Source organism: Myotis davidii, unplaced genomic scaffold (genome assembly GCF_000327345.1).
Source record: "Myotis davidii unplaced genomic scaffold, ASM32734v1 scaffold168, whole genome shotgun sequence".
In the NCBI taxonomy this organism is placed as follows: Eukaryota; Metazoa; Chordata; class Mammalia; order Chiroptera; family Vespertilionidae; genus Myotis; species Myotis davidii.
Genome location: NW_006383016.1, coordinates 10,214,531 through 10,240,544, shown reverse-complemented (window position 1 = coordinate 10,240,544; position 26,014 = coordinate 10,214,531). Strand labels below are relative to the sequence as shown.

At 36.5% G+C, this 26,014-nt stretch overlaps 1 protein-coding gene across 1 annotated transcript in view; it reads right to left on the bottom strand.

Annotated features, from left to right (window-relative positions):
* AGMO (alkylglycerol monooxygenase) overlaps nt 1-21,055 on the bottom strand; it is a 271,313-nt gene extending 250,258 nt beyond the window's left edge. Inside the window, exons 1-3 of the mRNA XM_006779052.1 lie at nt 20,758-21,055; nt 19,087-19,217; nt 8,925-9,076 (exon numbers count right to left, since the gene is read on the bottom strand). Coding sequence (XP_006779115.1) covers nt 8,925-9,076; nt 19,087-19,217; nt 20,758-20,883 — 409 coding nt within the window. The 5' untranslated portion in view covers nt 20,884-21,055. The remainder of the gene's footprint in view (nt 1-8,924; nt 9,077-19,086; nt 19,218-20,757) is intronic.
* Between the last annotated feature and the right edge of the window lie 4,959 nt (nt 21,056-26,014).

Genomic DNA, 26,014 nt, shown 5'->3' with positions numbered 1-26,014 from the left:
TGCTGAAGGTTTTGATCGGTGTACACACTGAAGTATGCCTTTCAAGTCACTAAAAAGGTGGTGGGTACTTAAGATCCTAGTAATATATATTGACATTAAAAGGATTTACCCTTATGTTGTCATTATATATTTTTTTTACATTGAAATATTCCATTCTCATAATCAATTCCTTTCCTTGACAATAATAATTGCATCTAACTTTTTTCATATAATTGTATCTATCCTTTTTCATATTCCAGTTTTCAACTGATATGTAGTCAAAACAATTAAGCTATGATGGTAACTTAATGTGCTTATTTAACCATGTGGTTTTATTCTTAAATTATACAACTGCTTTCATTATTCCTTTGTAGTAAAATTTTAAAATTTGTTTTACAGGTCTTTGCTACACATGTGATTTATATATTACTGCCTCTGCTAAATATCCTCTCTCAGATTCATTTACATTATTTTCTACTTCCTACTTGTTTGCATTTATGCTCTACCTGCAGTTCACTATGTCCTTTAACTTAGTCAATTTGTTTGTTTTTCCTAAGCAATTTTATCACCATGGTGGAACCCATCAAATTCTGACTACATATCAGTTGAAAACTGGAATATGCTCCAGAATATGCTTCAAACAGCTCCAAGGCACAGAGTAGGCACTGAACATTTCTTTTAAAACTTGATGCAGCATAAGCTTTATATTGTGAAAATATATAGCAGTGTGTGTGGTTTTTTTTTAATTAAGATTTGTGAATTTTGAGAGGAAATGCCTACCACACAAAATTACATGTTGGAAAGCATTCTATGAAGTACAAGGATTTAAACTATTAAAAAAGGCCAAAGTTAAATTATATATTAAAGAGAAGAAAAAACTCTGTTTCAGTGATTTTTAAAAATTGTTTAAATATATTTTTATTGATTTCAGAGAGGGAGAGGAAGAGAGAGAAACATCCTATATAATAAAAAGGCAATATGCAAATTGACTGCGAGGGTGCCCTCGCACAAGATGGCCACCCTCATGTAGTCACAAGATGGCTGGCAGGGGAGAGCAGTTGTGGGGGATCAGGCCAGCAGGGGAGGGCAGTTGGGGGTGACCAGGCCAGCAGGGGAGGCAGTTGAGGGGGACCAGGCCTGCAGGGGACTAGTTAGGCATCAATCAGGCAGGTTAGAGGGTGATCAGGCAGGCAGGCAGAAGGAGTTAGGGGCAATCAGGCTGGCAGGCAGGCGAGTGGTTGGGAGCCAGAAGTCCTGGATTGCAAGAGGGATGTCTGACTGTCACAGGGATTGGGCCTAACCCAATTGGGCCTAAACTGGCAGTTGGACATCCCCCAAGGGGGTACCAGATTGGAGAGGGTGCAGGCTGGGCTGAGGGACACCCCCCACCAGTGCAAAAATTTCATGCACCGGGCCTCTAGTCAATGATGAGAGAGAATCATTGATTGGCTACCTCTGCATGCTTTCTACTGGGGATGGAGCCTGCAATCTGGGCATGTGCCCTGACCAGGAATTGAACTATGACTGCCTGGTCCATAGGTAGATGCTCAACCACTGAGCCATGCCAGCTGGGCTGTTACAGTGATTTTTTTCAAGTAATTTTCTAGGTTCTGGAAAAGAGATTTCAATTTGTAAACTGAAAAACATTTAGAAAAATTACATTTAATTAAGATGAGAAGGCAACAAACTTTAAAATATAGATAAAATGTAAAAATTCTAATAGATTTCCTTCTCAATAAAAATGTGAACTCCATCAGGGCAGCAACTTTTATTTGTTTACTGCCACATTCCCAGAAATTAGAATTCCTAGAATATAGTAGATACTCAATATCTGATAAAAACCAGAATGCCTACTCAATAGTGTTGTTCTGGGATTTAAATATTATAATGTGTTATGTTATCACTTAGTGGAGTACCAAGCAATAAAAATAAGCATTAATTCAATAGTAGAAATACTTAAATAGTATTATCAATATACCAGTCACTTTCTTAAGTTTTGACTCATTTAAGTTTTAGTAAAAATCCTATGAGATGTGTAATGTTATTAGTTCCCTCATCAATTAAGTAGAATAATAAGACAGAAATTAACCTGCCCCAAATCTCAGGTAATAAGTGGCAATACTAGGAGTTGAACTCAGTAACCTGGCTCCAGAATATATGTTTTGTTAATCACTATATTGTTGCTTCTCCAATGGCTCTCATTAATAGGTGACTTTTAATTAATAGTATTACTATTAATACTATTACTAGTATCATCATCTCAGATATAATGAATTTTAAACAGAACTCCATTTGGCTTTTATACACACTACTTTGAGAAAAATTGATTAGCATATTAAAAGATTTGTAAATTTACAAATTAGTGACAATGAGGGGAGTTTCTATTGTCAGTTTTAGAATTCACTTTATAAACATCTTTGTATTTTCTCTGTCATTATTGTAACTAATTGATAATGTCTAATATCTATAGTAGAATGAATAATCAATGTCCTGATCTGTTATTAGCCAAGCTATTTCAGGTGCCCAGTAAAGGGCTGGTATAAGATAGGTGGTCATTAAATCTTTGCTGAAAAAAATAACTCATGAATGAGCTATGTATGAATGACAAGTTTATAACTGTGGAAATAAGTTTTTAAGTTAGGTGATGATTTCTCCAGGAATCTTCACTTAGTGTATTCTCTTAGTACTTCACAGAGAAGTCTTGCTCATTATGTTATTTTAATATGCTAACATTAAATTCAGGCATAATTATAATTATTTACTAAATGAAAAAGAATAGAATTCCACTTGGTTTGAATTTTTGAGGTGTAAAATTATTATTCTCTAATGTTTTTCCCTCCCGTGCCCATTTTAACACCCCTAAATCTTCAAAGAAGCCTCCATCTAGCTTGCTTAGAGTTTATCTATTCGTTCATTCATTCATTCACTCACTCATTCATTCAATTTTACTCAGTTCCTATACTCTTAAGGCATTTTTTTTTATTTAGACTTCCTTACAAAAGTGGGAGGTAAATAAAATCAACAAAATCTTTCTGAGAGACATTAATCCCAAAGTTACATGTGTGCTAAATAGTTATACTTACACACACACACACACACACACACACACACACACACACACACACACGTTACACACCTAGATCTCTTGAAACCAATTTCAATGTTCTCTCTGCTATATAGCCAGCAAGGGTACTAGGTCCTTGTACTAAAAGAAAAACAGGCATGTGCTCTATCTCAGGGAGAGTCACAGTCAGACAGCGCTCATAAGTTAATTTTATCAATGCCTTCCAGTTTCATTTTAATTACTCATTTCCCAGCTTTTTTAATCTCTGGAAAATATTGCCATATCCATCTCAAATGCTCCCAAAGATTCCTGAAAATACTTCTACACATTAGTATCAATGTTAAAAAAGTAGGCTTATGGAGATTCCTAAAAATCTTATTCTTCATCATTAAGTGTGTAACTTCCCTGCTTGATATCTCAATGCATCTATACCTTTAACACCTAGATGATGTCCAGAACCTTTGTTTCAAATGTGTTTTCTATACATTACCTACATATAGAACCTAAGAACACCAAAGGAAATTTAGACCATGGCTTTAAGGAGGACTACAGCTGCCGGAGATAAGAATAAATTATTTTTAGGAAGAAGACTCCCTCAAATGGGGCTCTGTGAGGGAAAACAATGGTAACCTTTCAGTCCATACACATTTTAAGTGTTTTAATGGACAGATGTTTAACAGTAAACATAACATAGCCTCTGTCATTGAGATGAGTTAGACTTAGAGGAAAATGGTTAACACAGGTGCCATGTTTTTTAATAGAGAGTGATGATGAGAAACTGGAGGTCATAGGCAAGTTAGTGGGAGTTGCAACGCATCCCTCATATATATTCTAAATGATGACTTCTCCAAGGGCTGAGAGAAAGTGAGAAATCATAGGACTAAACAAGGGGAATGGCAGATATGAGTAGACTTCACATGAGTGGTCAAATAAGAATATAATCAACACTATACCAGTATTTTTAAAATAAGGAGTTAGGCATAATATATGGCAAAGAGTTATAAAAATAGGTATATTCTGGTATTTAAATGAGAAACACAAATGTAACTGAATGTTTAGTGATCTATTCTTCAATGTAGAGCATAATCCTGGTATCATTACAAAATAAAATAACTTCAAATTAATGCTTCTGCTTATGTTCTTTGTTTAAACAACAATAGAAATTAGGATGATCTAAATTTAACTCCCTTAGAAGTCAGGAAAAACATAAAAATGAAGTTTAATAGTCATATACGAAGGCTCAATCACAAACTATGGGACAAGTGTTTATAACTGATTACATAAAATTATCATCCACCTTGCTTAAATACAGAAAAAGAGGAATAGAAAATACACTAAACAGTTTACTTATTGACTAAAAGAATAGGAGTTTTGAGGGGATTTTATAGTTTGTTTATTTTAAAAGTTTTACAGATGAAAACTTTATTTCAGAACTACACTAAATTGTTTTGTAGCCTGAATGTATAATCAATGACTCAGAATAAAATAATAATAAAAGACAGTTAGGTGAATTCTAATTTACAACTCTTATAGAATATGTGAGGATGCTGGCTATATCAGTCAGGGTCCAATTAGGAGACAGAAACCATGCCTGTAATTCGAATAAGGAACAAGCGCTGGAGAGGCCGTGAATGTAAACCGGTAATAACGCAAACTGATACAACCACTATGGTAAACAGTATGGGGATTCCTAAAAAATTAAGAATAGAGTTACCATATGACCCAGCACCCCCTCTTTTGGGTATCTACCTGAAATTTTTGAAAAGATTTATTCGTAAAGATATATGTGCCCCTATGTTCATTGCAGCATTAGTCATGGTGGACAAGACATGGAAACAACCAAAGTATCCTCTGATAGATGATTTGATAAAGAATATGTGGTATATACATACAATGGAATGCTACTAAGCCATAAGGAAATATGATATACTGACATTTGCAACAGCATGGATGGATCTTGAGAATATCATGCTAAAGGAAATAAGTCAGAAAAAGTAGGAATTATATGATTTCACTCATATATGGGATATAAAACTGAAAGCAACAAATTTTTAGGCAAGACGAACCAACAAACAAAAACTCATAGACACAGACAATAGTATGGTGGTTACTAGAGGGGATTAAATATATGGTAACAGAAGGATATCTGACTTTGGGTGGTAAACACACAACGCAATATACAGGTAATGTGTTATAGAATTGTACACTTGGAACCTACATAATTTTATTAGCTAATGCCACCCCAATAAATTTAATTAAAAGAATAATGATTAACTATTTTAAAAAGTGTTAACTACTAAAAGAAGTAAACAAGTAGTTAAGCGATACAGAGCAGCAACTGCGGAACACAGCTATTGCCCATAGAGCTGAGGGAGAGGGAACTGGCAGAGCCTCCCACTCCAAGTCTAATAGTCAGATATCTTTGGAGAGGCTGTGACTACACAGGAACTCTGCTGGTGACTGAGGTACTTCGAGAATGCATAGGCCCCAGAGGGTGAGGGTTACAGGTAGTGCTCCGATCTTGTTCCCTGGAGGACACGGGATCTTATCAGAAGGTTTAGGCTAGAGCTTAGCCATGAACCAAATGCTTACCAGGCTCTCCATATACTTAGTCTGTTGTGAAGACAGGGAAAGCAGCACTCTGGAAAATGGAAGCTAAGTTTCTTCTGCTGTTCTGGCTTTGAGCATCCCCACAGTCCCTTAAATTGGCCAAGTCTAACATCAATTCAACTGGCAAAGAGGAGTTAGGCCCACCTCTGGTAGCACAGAAATGGCAAAGAAGCATTTGGAGAAGAAAGGCAATAAAATTAACAACTTGTCTGCTGCTCCTTCCCCCATCCTTGCTGTGGAAACCAATAATGGTAAATGTGCAAGGTCACACAAGTATGCTTACAGTCATAAATAATAATTTCTTGGTTCTTTTTTCTAAATATGGTTCCCTATTATATTAGTCTCACTTCAAACTATTTACCAAGAAATCATGTAGGTGATATTACTTAACTTAATGTTTTATTGAGACATAAAGTACATAAACTTTAAGTGTACAACTTAATAAACTTTTACAAACATATACACTCATGTGACTACCAACTAAGACAAGTTAAAGTCTATTACCAGCACGCTGAAAGGCTCACTCTTGTTCTTGCAAAGCAGTAATCATTTATATTTTAAATGTTCCTTAAAAAATCTTTACTCACTGTTTTACATGTTTAGTATAACTAATAGAAAGTATAAAGAAAAATAATGCATCCTTTTTTTTAATGGAAACTATGCATGCAATGTTACTTTTCATTAAAAACCTATCTAATTTTATCATTCTACATTTCTTTCTTAAGTTGTAAAAGTACTCTGTAGAAATTACTATGCCCTGTAGAGCAATTTGCCACACCATTAAGTTAATAATAATTAGCAATTTTCTCATTACTTCGAAGAAAAATTAAATAAAATAACACATACAGCCTTAAATACCCCTCTCTCTTTTGCATAAAAATGAAGATGAAAATGAAGTTTTTGAGAATAAATTCTTTTTCACTAATACCAAACTGTCCCCTTAATTAAGGTGAGAAAAGTCTCCATGTATGCAAACAAATAACAACATAACAGATACCTAGCAATAATTTGGGTTATTAAAGAAATAATTTAAATACATGTCAAAACAGAAATTTAAGTATATTTCTTCAAAACTCATAGCATTTAACATTAACAAATTTGGAATATAGATACATCATTTTATTGCAAACAGTGAGAGTAACACATTAAATAGAAGCAGTCGTTTCTCATATTTTAAAATATTTGGATTTTAGAACTGTTAAAACTTTTCAGTTGAATAAATTTAACCAATTAACCAGTATGAGCTTAGTAATCCAAGAGGCTCAAGAAATTTGATATTAGAAGTTTTTCTTATTCCTATGAATTACTGGGTTTCTAAAAAGCTATTTTAATATTTTTATCATATAGATTTTAAAAATTGACTGTCATTTTGAAGTTTGACACATTCAGCTCCATATTTTATTTTTTTCCTACTAGCTTTCCATCACAAGTCAAAAGTCTTTGAACTTATGATTAGGCTTCATACCCTGAAGGTGGTGAGTATTTTTCCAGAAGGTTTTCAGATTTTTTTAAATGCCTCCCTCTACTGGACTCAGTTCAATTTTTTCTAATGGGAAGCATACTTTAAACAGCCTTGATTTCATGTTTTTAATACATTATTTTACTTTATTGCTCTTCACTGAGAGCACTTACTATCAACTTATTTTTTAGAAGTTTTATATTTGGTAATATTTTGTTGGTTCTTTGTTTCCTGTATAAGGGGCTTTCAAAAATTAAGCAAATTTGCAGATTTCCCAACACATCCGGGTACGACAGTGTGATATTAGGAGATTCCTGAAATTAACTAATAGAATGTAAATGCTTTGTACATTACCCATTTGCTGCATAGAAAATGAGAAAGATTGCCAATGGGTTAATTTTAGGGAGAAAAACGACTGTTTTGAAATAAAATACAAAGTTTACTACCCAGACCATATTTTATTCTTAATCACATTCAATTTGGGAGTATCCTCTTGCATTTAAATAAAAGGAAATGATGTCAGGAGCTGACCTATTATTTTCAAAGACAAAAGTTATCACACACAAAATAAATTACTTTTTCTAGTTTACATGTTCAATTCAAATTATTTTAATGAATTAACACTTTTTATAGTTTCCTGAAATGTATATGTTTAAACTTTTTAGCAAAAGTAACGCTGTATTTAGTTTAGCCGCCTTAAGCAGACGCCTGTGGATGCTACTCCTATTTCCTTTATCCTCACTTAGGAAGGATATTTGGTCACACATACTCCTACACACACAGCTCAGTTATTCACTCTGATCTCGGGACTCTTCTTTCCATCTCCCATCTATTTTTTTATTATTATTATTCCAGGTCTCTTCCTCTTCCTTCCTTCCTTCCCACCCACACAACTCAACCACCCACTGAAATCCTGAGTTCTGCTCTTAGGTAGTTTTTCAAAATCAGCCCTTTCCCCCATTTCCCTTCAGAAAGACTTCTGCATGCCTTATTCCTCCTTGGAGACCACTTGCTCACCTCAGCTCTGCAATCATTCTCCAACCTCTACTTACCCCTACAGAGGTTTAGACCGTTTCTTGCACTTCCATTTCCCTCTCCATAACAAAATATTTCTTTGGAGGGGCAGCAAATACTCCCAAAAAGTAAATTCTGAGAACCAGTGCAGCAACAAGGGCTTTGAATTAGATGAGTAATTTTGCAAAGCTTTGGTAATACTAAAGTGCACTATGGTGAACGCCTAGCTGATTGTATTTTCATTTGTAATGAGGAAGTGCTGCCAAGAATTTCAATCGAGCTTACATATAACAGCACACATTACCTGGGATTCCATGCAATTACAGAGCTCTTCTGAATGGCCCTGGATAATTGGGATGTGAAGTTTGAATTTGAGTGCAAGTGTCTGTGGACTCCAGCAAGCTCACCATAATAAGAACAATGTAAGGCAATATATAAGGTGTCCCAAAAATGTATGCATACATTTTGAATAATTATAAAGGTAGTATTTATTAAAATACATTTTAGTTTCAAATTGAGCTATCAGTTGTTAAAGTGTGCATACATTTTTTGGGACACCCTGTATAAAAAGTAATGTTAAAAAAGTATGAAAAATGCACCTCTAATAATTTCTTTTTAAAAAGTGACTTCAGATGGTTTCCATTTAATTTGAAAAAATTGAATTATTAATCTTTACATACTGCAAAATAAACAGTTATTCATTTATTCATTAGTTCAATAAATGCTTACTAAACACCAACCATGAACCAAGCACAGTTTAACATAAATTATCAATAAAAGCCTTGATTTGAAACTTACCGTGGGCCATGCGATGGAACCAATAGTAGCCAAGGTCAACTCCTAAGAAAGTTAAATACCAAGTCCATGGAGAATCCCAAGGCAAAATGATGAGCCTGTAGTTCTCCCAGATATAAATGTAACTGGTCAGTTCAATGCTCCTGAAAAACAATCTGGAAAAATAAGATTCACAAGCAATGATTATATTACCTTTTAGATGTAAAATTATGCTAAAACATTTTAGATAATATTAAAAAATTAATATAGTCATGTGTAAAAATATAATCCTTCCCCCTTCTTTGTTGTTTCTGACTACTCACTCCATCATGTCTTTTAAGAGGCTTAATTTTCCTGGTATCAAAATGATTCACATAATGTTCCCTTGTTTCATAGGTAACACTGATTACACTTATTTGCATTCCCAAATTCATGGAACTTAGGATGTCATTCACTTTTTATGTCTCTTAAAATGCTTTTCTTGGAACCCATAAACATGACAAAACTTTGACTTGCTTTCTGTCTTGTCATTTCTAAATCTTAATGAACACAATGAGGGTGCTTTTTAAAGGAAGTTACTGTAAAAGGTAGAAATTATAAATAGCATATTTTAAAAGGTGTCTGCAAATTACCTACTGCCTTAAAATATGTGACTCCCATAATATTTTCCTTTAATTAAAGTTACTGCTGGCTAACAATTCTCTCTTCCTCTCTACTATCTCCTTCCTCTCTCATACACACACACATGCACACACACATGCACGCACACACACACACTTTCAATGGTTTTTATATGTTATTCTTAATATTACAAATTGGATATTCATAGCATTTCAATATTTCTTGTAATATAAACTACAGCTCTTATGGTATACGGCAGTAGTCGGCAAACTCATTAGTCAACAGAGCCAAATATCAACAGTACAACGATTGAAATTTCTTTTGAGAGCCAAATTTTTTAAACTTAAACTATATAGGTAGGTACATTGTTATTAACTTAATTAGGGTACTCCTAAGGCTTAGGAAGAGCCACACTCAAGGTGCCAAAGAGCCACATGTGGCTCGCGAGCCACAGTCTGCCAACCACGGGTATAAGGGAATAACCTTCTCATATATGAACCTAGTTAAAATAAGCAATTGTTTTTAAAACCCAGACAACAGGCCCTAACCAGTTTGCCTCAGTGGATAGAGCGTCGCCTGTGGACTGAAGGGTCCCAGGTTCGATTCTGGTCAAGAGCATGTACCTTGGTTGCAGGCACATCCCCAGTGGGGGGTGTGCAGGAGGCAGCTGATCGATGTTTCTTTCTCACCGATGTTTCTCTCTATCCCTCTCCCTTCCTCTCTGTAAAAAATCAATAAGATATATATTTTAAAATAAAAAAAGACAACAGAATATATCTTGCCACCCACTGTACCAAGCTGTAAATTTTAAATTCTTATTTCAAGATCATTCAAAAAGTACACAAAATAAACTTCAATTTTATAAAGTGTGATAACTGTTTTCTTTAAATTACTGTGATCAAATTTAAGATCAGACTCAAGATAATTATTCCTTTTATTCTTTTAAAATTTGATAGAATTTACTTTTCTTTTATATTTGTCATTTATATGCAAAATGAATTGATAATTCTACCTAATAACATTTATTTATAAAACATGAACAAGTGATGAAATTCTTAAATATTCTAATTTTAAATTAAAATTGAAGAAGTAGCTTCAATTAGTATATTGTTAAAATTCACATTTTTTAAAAATATATTTTATTGATTTTTTACAGAGAGGAAGGGAGAGAGATAGAGCGTTAGAAACATCGATAAGAGAGAAACATTGATCAGCTGCCTCCTGCACATCTCCTACTGGGGATATGCTCGCAACCAAGGTACATGCCCTTGACCGAAATCGAACCTGGGACCCTTCAGTCCACAGGCTGACGCTCTATCCACTGAGCCAAACCAGTTTCGGCTAAAATTCACATTTTAATAGTATTTACCTTTATACAGTTACCTTCTTTGAGTTAGCATGTTACTGGCCCTTTTGGAGACCAGGCCTTTAATTTTAATGTACTTTTCATTTAATTATGATATGACTTTAATTATTAGTTAACGACATTAAAATTCTCATTTTATATGCTTCATTTAATCTGTAAAATAGGTTACTTTACAACAGCAGTGATATAAATAATAGAAATACCAAAATACCTACACTTTTTCCCTAACGCCCAATTTTCAATTAGAGATTATTTCTGGTTTGTAAAATAGCCCTTGTACCCAGAGGGTAAGAAGATGCCTACGAAAGAGACAGAACACTTCAGGTTGGTAGATGGCAAATTTAATAAACATGAAAACTTACAACCAACTGCAAGACAAGTAAATCTCCGCACCAGCCCACCAAAATCTTTAAAAAGTTTGGTGCCAGATTACTGCAATTAAGCGAGTCATAACCTTTTTGCTGTTGGAGGGTCTTGCCTTCAATTTCTTTAAAAATATACACAATACCTGTGAGGCACAATGAAGTGATTTCAGTAAAATTAGGTATGTCTGTGTAGAGCAGTGGTTCTCAACCTTCCTAATGCCACGACCCTTTAATACAGTTCCTCATCTTGTGGTGACCCCCAATTTCATTGTTACAAATTGAATATAATTAAAGCATAGTGATTAATCACAAAAACAATATGTAATTATATATGTGTTTTCCGATGGTCTTAGGCGACCCCTGTGAAAGGGTCGTTCGACCCCCAAAGGGGTCGCGACCCACAGGTTGAGAACCGCTGGTGTAGAGGCTTTAACTAGGTTCAGTCACTTATTCAATCCAGATGGTCTCAACAATACCTTACTCTCTCAAGGCTACATCCTGAAACAGCTGCTGATATGGGACCAAGAGGCAGAACATATATTCCAAGGATAGGAGATGAGGTAAGAAGCTTTCAATTGTGCAGGTCCAGTTCATGGGCAAGCCAGCATTCCTTTTGATGACCTTCAGCAATTATATGGCTGGAAAGAGCATTTTGGTCCCTGAGTGTGGGTTTTGATCCAAAGGAACTACCTGCCCAGAATTCCTCTCACAACCTGGGCCACATTCTGGATATTTCACAATCCCCTGTCAAAGTGGTCCAAGCCTGCTTACAGGACCCGCGTGGGCCTGGCTCCTGGTCCAGGCTGACCTGTGCAGGTGTGCAAACTCCTAGACATGACTAGGCAGTCAAGAGTGTTTATTTTTGGTCATGTAGACAGAGTTGGGATAAGCAATCTGGGATGTCCACACTCATGTGTGTGAGGTCCCTTACAAGACAGGACAGGCCATGGGGTCAGGGGCCCCCACGCTCTTCTGGAAATCTAAGGAATCTAAATGGAAACCTTGTCTTCCAAGTTGTTATAGTTATTTGTCAAAGTAAGGAGGTGGGGAGTAGAACAAATTTTATTTTAAAACATGTTTTACACAAGAGCATCTCAGGTGTCATTACTGACATTTGGACAACATACTTCTTTTTGTAGGGGGTCTGTCCTATGAAAACTGTTAACCTGAATTATGAAATCTTAAAATTATTTCCTGTTACCTATTAGTAAAAGGCTAACTATATGAATTTTAATTTTGTGGTAAAAAATGGTAACTAATAACAATTTTAACAATTTTTTATGGTTCAGTCCAATAATTTCTCTAAAACAAGGATTCTAAACCTTGACACTACTGCCATTTAGGCCAGATAATTCTTTGTTGTGAAGGCCTGTCCTGTGAATTGTAGACTGTTTGGCAGCATGCCTGACCTCTATTTACTAGATACCAGTAGCACAGCCCTCTCCCCAAGTTGTGACAACAAATGTCTCGGGGGTGCGGATTCCCCTAGTTGATACCCTAAAAAAAGACTGATCCAGAAAGAAAAATTAAAAATGAGAAAATACAACAGAAAATTGAAATAAACTACAACTTTCTACATAAGCTTTAGTACACGCTGTCAAAATTGATCCATTCATGGATTCATTCAATAAATTTATATTAAGAGCCTACTGGGTCCCAGGGACAGAACAAGATAGGGAGGACATAAAGGTGAACAGAACAAATATAATCACCAGCCTCATCAATGCCCCATCAGTTCAGAATCTGTGTGTGTGTTTCTTTAAGTTACTGTCTCTTTTGTCAGTTCCGGTCACAAGTGAAATAGATTTTAAGACACGGAGTCTTTATTAAACAAGAGACCCTGCCTGCACGTGAAATATTTTTTATTTCCTGTATAGGTGCCAGATCTTGAGCAGACACCCAATTTATTACTTTGTCAACTTACTTATTAGGGTTGACACAAATCGAGCTGAAATATACCTGGCATCCTACAGTACGGCTTTATTTTTATTTTTTTCACACTTTAGCACGAAGCCAAACTTTCTTCAAGGTGAAGGGATAGAGGGGAGAAGCTGTGGGAGTTAAATTCCCTGCTTTCTATCAGCAAGATGAATATGATCATCTTCCATCAGAAACGGGAAAAAACAGCCATGGACTGCCCACAACTACAAACAATCCAGCAAAGGGATACAGCTGGGAAAGGATTATCAAGCTCTGGAAAGCCCTTGGTTGCAGGAAATAGCACCTACATTTTCAAAAATGTTCCCACCAGACCTTTAATCATAAACCAAAGTGCCTTCCTCTTTCGTTTTCAAATTCCTTCCTCTTCTCCCAGCCCCAACCCCCAGCATATGACTCTGCACTCTGGAATTCAAACTTCAACTCTGTAAACCCCATCCTGTGGGAAGTGACATATGTAATATGTATGTAAATATGAGCTTACTATATCATGTGGAGATGGAATATTGGGAAGTTCAGGGGCTTTGAATAACTAAAAACTAGATCCCTTTTACTCACTAAATTTGAATGCAAGACCACAAAATGTTCTAACTGTAAGGAGACATTAGAATCCTCTAATCAATCTATAGAGGTTTCCCTTTCATTGTCCTATTTTCTTCATAAATTCCCCCCAAAGAGCAATTTTCTCTTCGTTCTGAGGTTGGTCTTTTGGAAAATGAAAAGTAGCTAATTCTTTATGTGGTTATATAACATTGTCTCTCAACACTAGAAATGTGTCCTGTCAATATTTAGTTACTATAAAATCTGGTGAGGCACTAAATTGCTCTTCCAGTATGATCCTGGATTTTTAAAAAGATAAAGGTAATTTTATAATTTTAGAGTTTTAAGTAATTAATTAGAATGAATATTATTTGGTGAAGAGATTACTAATTAAAGCTAATTAGTTATGACAGCCATCTCGGCTTGAATGTAAAATGGAAAGGTAAGGTTGGACATGTCATTCCTTCTTTCATTAGGCTTCATAGACAATAAATTTATCTCGATCTCAAATACTTTCATGCTTTAATCATTAATCAAGTAAACTAAAGTTGATGCTCTCATTGCAAACTGTTTAAATTTCAAAGCAATTTGCAGCATTATGAATATGTCCCCCGTATTCACAGACATCTGCCAATTTATACTATTTCACAGCTGTCATTAGAGCTGTGTACACTCTCCGGTTTGGCCAGATTATGCAAAGTTGAAAAAAATAAATTTTTATTCCTAATAATATTGTCCCATAAATCTGAAAAAAAAATCAATATTTAAATGAGATTATTATAAATATTCTTAGGAGCTTCAGGGAATTATAAATAAATATATTTACATTATATAAATATTTGTTTTATGAGAAATTTTGTTATTTATTAATTTCAAAATCTCTTAAACCTGGCCCAGGAACTTGCACTGTTTATCTGTAAAGATGCTGCCACTTTTGCTCCATCTAGTGGAACATTAATACTTGCTCAGTGTTTACAAAATATATATAACCTCCACCTTCTGCAGACAGATAACATTTGTACTACTATAACTTACTATGAAATGGCATTACATTTATGAAACAATTATTTAATTTCATTTCATTTTACTACAACCACAAAATCATAGACTTTTATATACACAATGTGGTAGATTTTGAAGTAAATTGCTGCACTTTTCATTTTGCAAGAAGTAAATTACTTCAAGTAATTCAATTACTCTATTGAATAAGCACACAAATCCAGGCTAATAAACACCAGGAATTTTACATTCATTAGGAACGATTATTCTAACAGCAATCTCTGAAAGTACACAAGTAACAACAAACTCTATTTATAAGGTTTCTAAGGTAAAAGTTTAGAGGAAATAAGCATTCTCCCTAGCAAATACAATGAACAAACCTGCAAGTTTTAAAATTTTATTTTCTCTACTAAGGGATGTTCTTTTAATAATTTTCTAGGTTAATAAATATATTACTATCAACATTAAACATTGTTGTTAGTATTACACAAATACATATCTATGATTATGGGCAAAGAATAACTATTTATTAAAGTCATCATCCAAAATGATAGTACTCATTTGTTAGAAGTCTGATGTTGCCAAAGGCAGTATTATCTCTGATCCTAAAGTCTAGTATAAAAACCCAGTATACAATTTTTCTTTATTCTCCAGTCCCACCCCAAGGAGTCAAAAGTATTTCAAAGAAGTTTAATTTCCTCCTCCTTAAAATTTTTTTTTGAAATTTTCTTGTCAGGAATGGAAAATTCCAGGGCAGTCATGGCAGTAAAACTGTGCATATGTACCGTTGAACATTACCCAGCTAACTCCATACTGAAATTTGGCAGTGACCCATACGTATTAAAAGTGGAGAGTCCCCAACTTACTTGAAAATTTACCTACTTAAATTATCCCTCCAACCTATTGCAATTTGATTTATAATCTGCTGTTTCAACAGAATAAATGAACCCATTAAAAACAAACATACTGTAGATATTTATATCGGGAATAAAATTTCTCTGGGGAGGATGCAATTTATGGAAGCAGAAACATTGGAAGGAAGTAACAAATTGAGGTCCTGGTTTTCTAATGAAGGATTGGAAATTGAGTTCTGCTTAAAGAAGCAGGAAAAGAAAAGGATGTGATTATTTTTCACTCGTTAGCATTTAAGTCAGTAGCAGGATTATTCACAAGTTTTGTATAGATTTAATAAAAATAGATTTTGTAAAAATGTTGCTAGTAAAATGTTAAGTTTCATTTTTTTAAAGCCACATATTCAAATGATTGACAGAAAGGCAGATTATCTGCATGTGATACACTGGGTTTAACTATAATAAGAAAAAATATTTGTCTATAACTTCAAGACTAGATTCTGATTAGGAGAGTTGCCCACGGATTCCAGAAAAGGAAAACAGATGCAGGCCTGCCCAGAATCCGGTTCTTAGGACAGATGGACTTTTATTACACATGATGGTCTGTTCGACAGGCTTGTAAGTAAGATATAATCTTGTCTATGATTACTATTTTCCCTGACGTAAAGATTTGAAAGGTACAGCATGCCGTTTTCTCTATCAATATGGTATGTATGCTACTAATCTTCAAGATATTTCAAATTTTATGTAACAATAAAATGGAGATCCTCAAATAAACATTGTTTTCCCTCTAAGTCTGCATACAGCATTTCTATTACATGAATGGCAAAGTGGAAAAATATGTTCAGGGTTTCACTTTGATTCCCACAGCTTCTCTAGTCAGAGGCTACATGCCTATTTGGAATTATTATCCAAAGTGTAATTCCTCTCAAATGAATTAACAAATGGTATACTACCATTTTTCTTGCAATCATGTATTTAAAGGACACGGCAAGCCACCATTGCTCCTGTGCAAAATGAAATTAGTTCCTCGGAGAGGATACAACCATTGCCGTGTTAATCTAACCTTCAGCTGTTAATGATTTGTGCAAGGATTCCCCTTGATGCTGGGGCTTCAACTGAAATATTGTTTTAAGAGTTTCTGTTAAATCCTCCTCGTCTTTTGCCGAGAGATGGATCGGAGTGGGTCCTGAGGACCAGCTCTCCTCCCTGCTTACATCTGTGTGATTTTAGTAGCAACAAAATAAACAAAAATATCTTAAAATTTTATTTTCAGATCATTTGCTTTGCTGAGATCTTTTAGACAAAAGGCTATGTTAGATAAAAATCCACTATATAACTTATAAAACTGTACACATTTCATAATTTAGAACTGCTGTTCACACCTACCAGAACAAAAAAGAATCCATTTGCTGTCCTCATTCAAAATATAACTATAGAAAAATATGCTCCAGATTCAAGTTCATAACCTTTTACCTTTCTTTCAAAGAGCATCAGAGCTTGTGTTAGCTTAAGGAGTGTTACGAAGAGTGGAATGTGAAGGAAAAGAATTGCATCTCTCTCTCTCTCTCTTTCTCTCTCTCTCTCATTCTCGTCATCTTCCTTATACTTTGGGGACTCTCTCTCTCTCTCTCTCTCTCTCATTCTCCTCATCTTCCTTATACTTTGGGGATTTTTTTTTAGCAAAAATATATTTCTGGTTCTTGCATATTCTGTTATAACTTTGTACTATCTTAAAAGCACACTGCTGAGCAGAATTATAGTACTGAGGATGCAATTCATATTTCCAGTAGTTGCAATGTTATAATAAGAGAAAAATCAAATTTCACTTTGACCAAAGTCAAACTTGCAAAAGTAAAAGAAATGTTGAAGCATTCATTCAACTTGATGTCTCCCAGATTGTTTAATAAATCCATTTCAACTCAACAGAATATGTGATCCATAATTGCACCTGCAAGGTATTTCTCAGTTACCAATTTATTTCTCGATTTCCACAAACTAAACACTTAACTTTCTCAGAATAAACTACAGTAACCAAATGGGTATTTTTTAATAGCCAAATGTACATATCTTTAAGTATGCTGGGTGATTTTCTTGTTCAATTCTATTCAAGGGAGAGATGAAATAGAGGATATTGCTAGTATGTATAATTGTAAATTCTTATTTAGGGTATTCTTGGAATTAACTGAAAATAACTTGAGATATATCCTCAGTTTGTGAAACAATGTGCAACCATGAAAGAAATTTGACTTTCAGGTTTACTTCCTCTCTAGACAATTTTATGCAATTGTATGAAATGATCTCACCTTTTCTCACATATCTTTAAGTTTTTGTTTTATTTTATTTTTTAAAATCCACTTTGGTTTCCCACTGGGCAGTTCATGGAAACATTCCTAAGTAATGAACACTGGTCAGAAGTAAAGCTCTTAAAACAGTAAAAGCAGCAATGGGTGGGAAGTAGGAATGAGAACATTCATCAACAACACAAAGCTAATGCTTCTAAGGGAATCTTCCCTCATCCTCTGCCTCTTGAGTAATCCTCATGGGTTTCTCCTTTACACACATTATAATTTACTCTTTCTAAAAAGTAGTAGGTGTGGGGGTGCAGAATGAGTCACCCAAGTGTTCCCCTGTGGTATGTAGATTGTTTTGAGCTAAAGTCAGCTTTAGCTGCAAGCTCAAGAGAAAGTTCTCTCCCTCGCCCCTTGTATAGCTAGGAGAATTTGAATTAGATGTCTTGCCCATAAGAGATTATCAGATAACTATTTTTGACCTACCTATAGAGCGGGATAAACTGCTATTTGTTAAGGTTCTGCTCTTCTTTTTATCTTCCAATGACCCTTTGAAGCCCCCAAGGCACCTCACCTTGCGGAAGAGTATGAACCTTCAAGAGAAGTCTATGCCTAGACTTCAGAAATGAATCCGAGTTCACCACTTTCTAAGCAGAGGGAAACATGTGTGACCTCTGGGCAACGGCAAGAAATAGAGTATGGAAGGAACAAACACTGCAAAAGGGTGGAAGGCATTAAGGGACCAGAAGCAACCATGGGTAGGCCAAGAGCTCCACAGATCAGGGAAGGGATTCATACATTATCCTCAGGCAAAATGGAACCTGTAAAGAGTTTTCCCAGATTCACATTATGGAAATGTTTAGCTACAAATGGCCCACAGGCAGGGTACCACATAGGAGACCACTGTAGTGTTCCAGTTTTATGGGATTTTGACGAGGGAGTGTCTGCACATCAGATTTCTATAGTAAGTCAGATGAATCACCTTCTTTGGACACAAAATTAAAGGGACACCAATTAGCTCAGTAACCAAAGTAAATAATTTAGAGCTGTCTTTTGTAATGAATGAAAAGAAAAATCCATAATGAACAAAATATCAACATTTTATATAATGACAGTAACTGAATTCTTTGGAGACATATGTGTAAATAAATTCATTTTCCATCATATTTGAGAATTTCGGTTGATTCCTTCAGTGTTGCTAACCAACTAATTCACCTTGGAAGCTGAGACAGAACACCAGCTGATATCGATGTTAGTGCATCATCCAAACGACCTGGGGGCTTCCCTTTGCTGATCCAGCTGACAACTAGTTCAAGCAGCATCAAGGAAATGAAAAATGGAGTTGCCTGGAAAGAAAATTGTAGAAAAGAGATGCTATTGTGCTCAGTCTAAAATTCTCTCACATTTCCTCACTAGTCATTCCAGAAGTGGCGATCCAGAGTGACCTTTTATAGAAAGAGAAAGTACACACCTTTCCTAGGGGATCATTTTCTCCTAACAAATGAATTTGATTATTTCAGACGTATACTAAACAGGTGCTCCATTCTATCAACTACTTTGGAAATAAAATATAAACAGATGTAACCATGATAATTGCACCAAGAACATAAGAGTAAGAGAGACATGTTACAAATTAGATCTAAAAAACACATTTTAAAATAAGTGCAAAAATCACAAGTCTATTGTACATATAACTAAGCTAGACTCACTTTAAAAAGTAGTCCTTAAAAATGTACACACTTCTAGCTTTTCATATCAGTATTACAGAAATGACAAAGTTAAAACTGTAGGAACAAAGAATATTCTGAGTATTTCAAAGAATAAGGTCATTTTAAGTGTTTGAAATACCACTCAAGTTTTATTTGTTCAGCTTTATTTTTATTTTATATAATAGATATTTTTAGGATCCACTACCAATGACCAAATATTGGACTAGGTTTGGTGTTACAATATAAAAAAAATAATGATGTTTAATGCATAACCCATGACACAGACAATAGGGTGGTAAAGGCTTGGGACAGCAGGCGGGGCCAGTATAGGGGAGGTCAATGGGGGAAAAGGAGGACATATGTAATACCTTCAACAATAAAGATTTTTTTTAATATTGATTTTTAAAGACATAAGTATCACTTTTTTTTTCTTAAAAAAATCGGAAGGTCAGAGTAATATCAAATCCTGAAAAAAAGTTATGGGTTTCACTCACTTGGAAGCTGACCATGAATTTTACAATTTTCAAAAAATAAACTACCAAGAACATTTTCTCTGATGTCATTTTTTTCTCTTCTATTTCTGGTCTGAACTAGTAAGTGTAATAGGAACTTTGACAGGGTGGGGAACCTCAGTATTCAAGTTCTAATTCTGGATATTTCCATTGCCAATCATAGCCAGGAACCAAAAGTGAAGAGTGCCTCTAAACACTTCAGAGTTTCAAATAAAACTTGATTCAAGTTCAAAGTTAGGAAGTCAGAGTTGGACTCAGTCAGCTGTGTATCCATTCTGCAGAACTACTCTACCAAATTAAAGAAGAAGCAGTTTCCTGGGAGGTAAGTAGACAAGTTTACCCTTGGAAAACAAAATTGTTACAAAGTTTACTGGTATCAGCTTCTGTCAGCTAAATTTGTAATGTCACTGTGTCCAGGATAACTTTAAAAGCTTCTGTTGTATTCTAGAGTGACATAACAGGGAAAGGGAGTTTAATAGAAGATGGTGATGGATATTATATGGAAATTCAGTTCAAATAGAAATTCTACTTTTGCTCCATGTCTTTATAAATGGAATTAATTTTATTAGAATTTCATAATTTAAAGAGTGAAAGTAAACCAAACCTCAAGATGTGTTTGACTTCTTAAGAAAAAGCAAGAGCAGCCTCTTCCAAGAGAGTCTCACCTGTTTTACATAATCAGGCACCTCTTCCAGGGTTTGGAATGACGTTTCATTGGGCTTCATCACGTAAAACATCATGCGGATTCCCTGGGAAAGGGAAACATCCCCTTGGGCTTCTGGGTTCTTCATCTCTGCCCTGGTCTGCTTCCCAGCTGGAGAATATTTGTGATTCCGTGGTTTAAGCCAGAGGCTGGACAAAGAGGACAAGACGTGCTTCACAGAACAAGCCCTTTGTCAAAGCAAGGCTGGAAACAAAACTCCGCAGAGACACACACACAGCAGATCCTGTGCAGAGACAGGAAAATACTGGGATCAAGAACCAGTTCAAAGTTCAGTGGGCGCTGTCCCAGGAACCTGGCTTGTGGGGGAGGAAGCCTGCCCAAATCAAAGATAAACAGTGGAGTTTGGCTCTAGGTGAACTGATTAAAACAAGATAAGCAAAAGAAAAGCACAGATACCTCCTTGGAAAGTGGAAATTCACTCTGAAAAAGTGGGCAGAAACTGAAGAGTCAAATCCCATGAAGAAAATTCATTTTTTTCTCCCTTTTGAAATTCCCAGGGGGTTCAAGTTTGTTACCTCCCCTCAGAGTCACATTTTCTCAAAGGATAGAGTGCTCTAATCTTATTTAACAAGACTAAGCTTGAAAGTCAATAAGCACTGAATATATCATGCTGGTATCTTTCTGGAGCTGTATCATGTTAATTTTGAAGTGTTGCAAACTAATTTAGAGGTATTTGGCTCCTTACATTGTTTAATAGAATGTTGACTTAGTCACATCTCTATGGCTCAATGTATGGGGACTAGCTGATTGAAAAAGCTCCCAGGATGGGGCTATGACACGTCATCTCTGTTTTCCAAGAGGAGCTTCAATGATTAGTTTCTTACAGGGAGACTAGAGGACATTTACTGCATCACTAGTGAAGGAGGGGAGCTTCAACAGCCTCAAGCCTTCACCTAGAATGGCTGTACTCATCCTTTGGCTACCACCTAATCTTTTATTTTAAACATGTTGATATAAATTTGATCAAACTATTAATACTAGATTTGATCAAACTATTGTTTTAGGGGAAAAAATAGAAACTATAGATAAGCAACAAATAAATTACTACTCAAAGACACAGTCAGTTTCACTATCTCATTTTTAGATATGAGCAGAGCAAGGACGATGGGCCAGGTACAGAAACACCAGGGCAGAAAGCCCTGAATGCCTAGCAACGGGAAAACAAAAACCTCACCCCGAGGGTAACTGTTCTTCCCCTCGCACAGTGGTCGGCAAACTGAGGCCCCTTGAGTGTGGCTCTTCCACAAAATACCATGTGCGAATGCACACGTACAGTGCGATTAAAACTTCGTGGCCACACTCGAGGGGACAAAGAGCTGCATGTGGCTCACAAGCCGCAGTTTGCCAACCACTGCCCTAGCATATGACTGGTCAGTTTGGACCCCTGATCTTTCAGATCACTGCTTAGGCATTTCAGAACCACCCCCCCCCACCTTCTCCTCCCTAAAGATAACATCTAGGCTTCAGTTGTATTTCAGTCCCAGGCTCCAAAAAACAGCAAAACCTAACAAGTGATACCTTAGTTGCCTCAGGACCAACTACCTTGACTAATAACACTCTGCCCTGGCACCGTCCAATCAGTGGAGACCAGGACCCTGAAAGAGAACACCTAGGAAGTTGATGAATATTCTATTAAGGCCCTCCCCTGAGACCTTCCCTAAGATTTCTATCTGCAAGAGAGAGATCAATATCTTCAGGACAGAGAACCAGTGTCCGCTCTCCCTGCAAGGAGCACGCCCATGCCATTCCCTTCCCTTCCCTTCCCCCATAGGCTTGTATCCCCTAACTCTATGGGACCCCACAAGACTTGCAACCAGGGGAGCAATGGGCAGTGGCAGCTCATCCTGTACTAACCCTCTGAATCTCTCTCTTCAAAGCCCCCTTTTCTCTTCTCAGTAAACCAAAGCAGCCCAGTCTAGGTTTTCCTATTGCTGCTTCTATACCCTTCCTTATTTTACTGTCCTAAACACATTTCTGCTGCAATACCCTTTGGCTCAGTGCTGTGTAGCTCTTCCCTTTGGATATCCCCATCTTCCATCCCATTTTCCTTAAATAAATTCAATTTTTCTTAAATCACCATCTGAGATGACTACTATTTAGCCTACCTTCATACCACCTTTCACTTGTGACTTAGTGTTGCTAAAAATTGTGTAGTAAAAACCACTGGGCTTAACATACCCTGGCTCATAACTCATAGCTGAACTGACACAGGTAGACATTTAAGGCACGTGCACATGGGTGTATTTTGTGTATTCCTAAACCTTTCAGCTCAGTTGGGTTCAACCTTTGACATTCACCTAGTATCTCTCTAACAAAATCACACGTAAGTATAGATGGCAGGCTCAAGTTACTCCCTAATATATTAATCTTGTTTGGAATAAACTTTCACTTTCAAAATGTTGCAGAATTAACTGTACTTTCAGATCATTCCCATGGCAAATGAATATATAGGAACGTACATCCCATAAAAGCCTAATATGCTAAGTCTGGTCGTCCAGTTGTCCGTTCAACAATCAAAGTGTAATATGCTAATGATATGTTAAGGCTGCTCTTATGACGTGCACTGGCCACCAGGGGGCAGTTGACCAGATGCTATGATATGCACTGACCACTGGGGGCAGACACTCTGACCAGTAGGTTAGGTTGCTGCTGGGATCCGGTCAACCAGGACTGAGCAAGACAGGCCGGACATGCCCTGGAGCCCTCCCGTGGCCCCTTCCTGGCTGGCCAACCTCCTGCATCCCTCCCTGGCCCCAATCATGCATTGGTGGGATCCCTTGGCATGGCTTACACCCTCTCACAATCCAGGGTGAGGAACCCCTCCCCCACTTGACTGCACGAATTTCATGCATCGGGCCTCTAATATTTAATAAAACTGATCAGAAACAGATTAGGCACAGTGTTTTATTACTTACTTTTTAAAATGTTTGAAATTATAAATGTAATGCATTTCAGGAGAAAAACATCCAAACAAAGTAGCAAATAAAGTAAAACGTAGTTGGACCTCTTCCTCTCAACACACACATATTCCTCCCTTCAACTTCATAAGAACAACTTGTCCTAGTGGGTAATTTGCCAGACCTGTTTTTCCTATAAAAGTTTTGATTATCATTATTATTACCATCATCATTTTAACATACACACATTGTTTAATTTTATTTCTAATAGGGCATATTAAAAATAAGATATAGCAACTTTCCTTCTTGGAGTCAACAACTTATCAGAAACATTCTTCCACTCAGTATATTGTTCTATAGTATGTTTTTTAAAACTGGCTGCTGAGGGGTGTGTGTGTGTGTGTCTGTGTGTGTGTGTGTGTGTGTGTGTGTGTGTTATGTATTCCAAGCAGGAAAACAAAATCACTTTAAGTATTTAAAGTAGCAGAATTTGAATACAAAGAATTAATTACAGAGATGATGGAAAAGGTAAAAAGCCAAGTCTGAACAAAGGGACAATCCAGAGATTAATATCAATAGGAAGCCTCTTGCATCCTTAAATTATAGGGACAAAAGGAGGAGGTTGTGTGAGCTGAGCTTAGGGAAAGTTAGAACCACAAAGAGCCTGTTTAGCAGGAGCAGAGGGGGAATGGAAAAAACTGCTGTGGCTTCTCCCTACCACCCAATCTCCCCGCAGTACTTACTGGCCTAAAAGAGTCAAAAGCCAGCTGAGAAAGGAGCATAGGAAAATAAGTCTGAGAGGCCCGTCCTTGGAGATACACAGTAAGAAAGGAGGAAGGAGAGAATGCATCTGAGAAAAAAGTCAACCAAAGACCCTCACACCATCCTAACTCACTTAACTGCTTCTCCATTGTTGTGCAATCAAGTGTAGTCTTCCAGTTTTAGTTAATAAATATAATGTATCAATGAACATCATAGTATAAATATCTTGTACATTTGTGCACATTTTCGCATTAAATAGATTCCCAGCAGTGGAATTATGTGTTGAAGGGTATGTAAAATCTATGCTTTGACAGTTGCTGCCAGATTCTCTTCCAAAATTGTCTTTCACTGTTGCTAACACTGGCTACTATCAATCTCTTAAAGTTTTAGCCAACTGATTGGTTCACAATGTCATCTTGTTTTAATTTGCATTTCCCTAGTGATTATGATAAACATTCCATTTATTAGCGATTTGTTTTACTTCATGCGTGATTTATTTTAAAATATATCTTGCACATGATTTCATTTTATTGTCTTTCTGTATCTATATATATAAAATAGAGAAATATGCTAATTAACCAGGACACCGTAATGGGTTGACCGGACAGGAGGAGGCTACATGCCCAGCATTGGGGACAGGGCGAGAGGGGCCTCCGCGTTCCTGTGCTGGGGGAGGGCCTGATCAGCAGCGGCCATGGCTGCTTCAAGGGCCAGAAGGAGGCAGGGCTGGACTGGCAGTGGCCGTGTCCACGGCTGCTGCGGGGCCCAGTGAATGAGGCAGGGCCGGACCGGGGACTCAAGGGTGGGCAGTGTCGCGCAATTTTGAATCGCACTGGGCTCTACTATATATAAAAGCCTAAGAGATCGTTATGACTGAATGACCCAACGGCCAGTCAACCTGTTGCTATGATGCACACTGACCACCAGGGGGCAGATGCTCAATGCAGGAGCTGCCCTCTGATGGTCAGTGTGCTCCCACAGCCAACCTCCCGTGGCTGGCCAACCTCCCACAGTCCCTCCAGCCGGCCGGCCCCAGATCGGTCCCCACTGGGATTGGACAAGATGGCCCCAATGGCCAGCCAGGCTGAGGGACTCCACCAGTGCACAAATTTGTGCACCAAGCCTCTAGTTGATTTATAAGCTATTTGCATTCTATACTTATGTATTTCTTTCATGCACGTGACAAATGTTCTCTCAGTCTTTATTTTCTTGTAATTGTATTACATATATACTCTCATACAGCAAGTGTAACTTCATGGGTGCCATTATCTTTTATTTTATTACTTCTGCTTTGGGGTCTTGCTTATGAATGTCTTCCTCACCACAATTCTATAAAAATAATCTATGTTTTCTTAAAAATGTTTGCAGGATTTTGGGGTTGTCCAAATTCCTTTGGTCACCTGGAGTTTAGTTATGTCTATGGTGTGAAGTCATTATTTCATGTTATACCTTCCCTATCCGCCCTAGATGGATCGCAGTTCTTCCCATACAATGAGTTAAACTCAGTAATGTTCATACTATTCTCTGCATATCTAGACT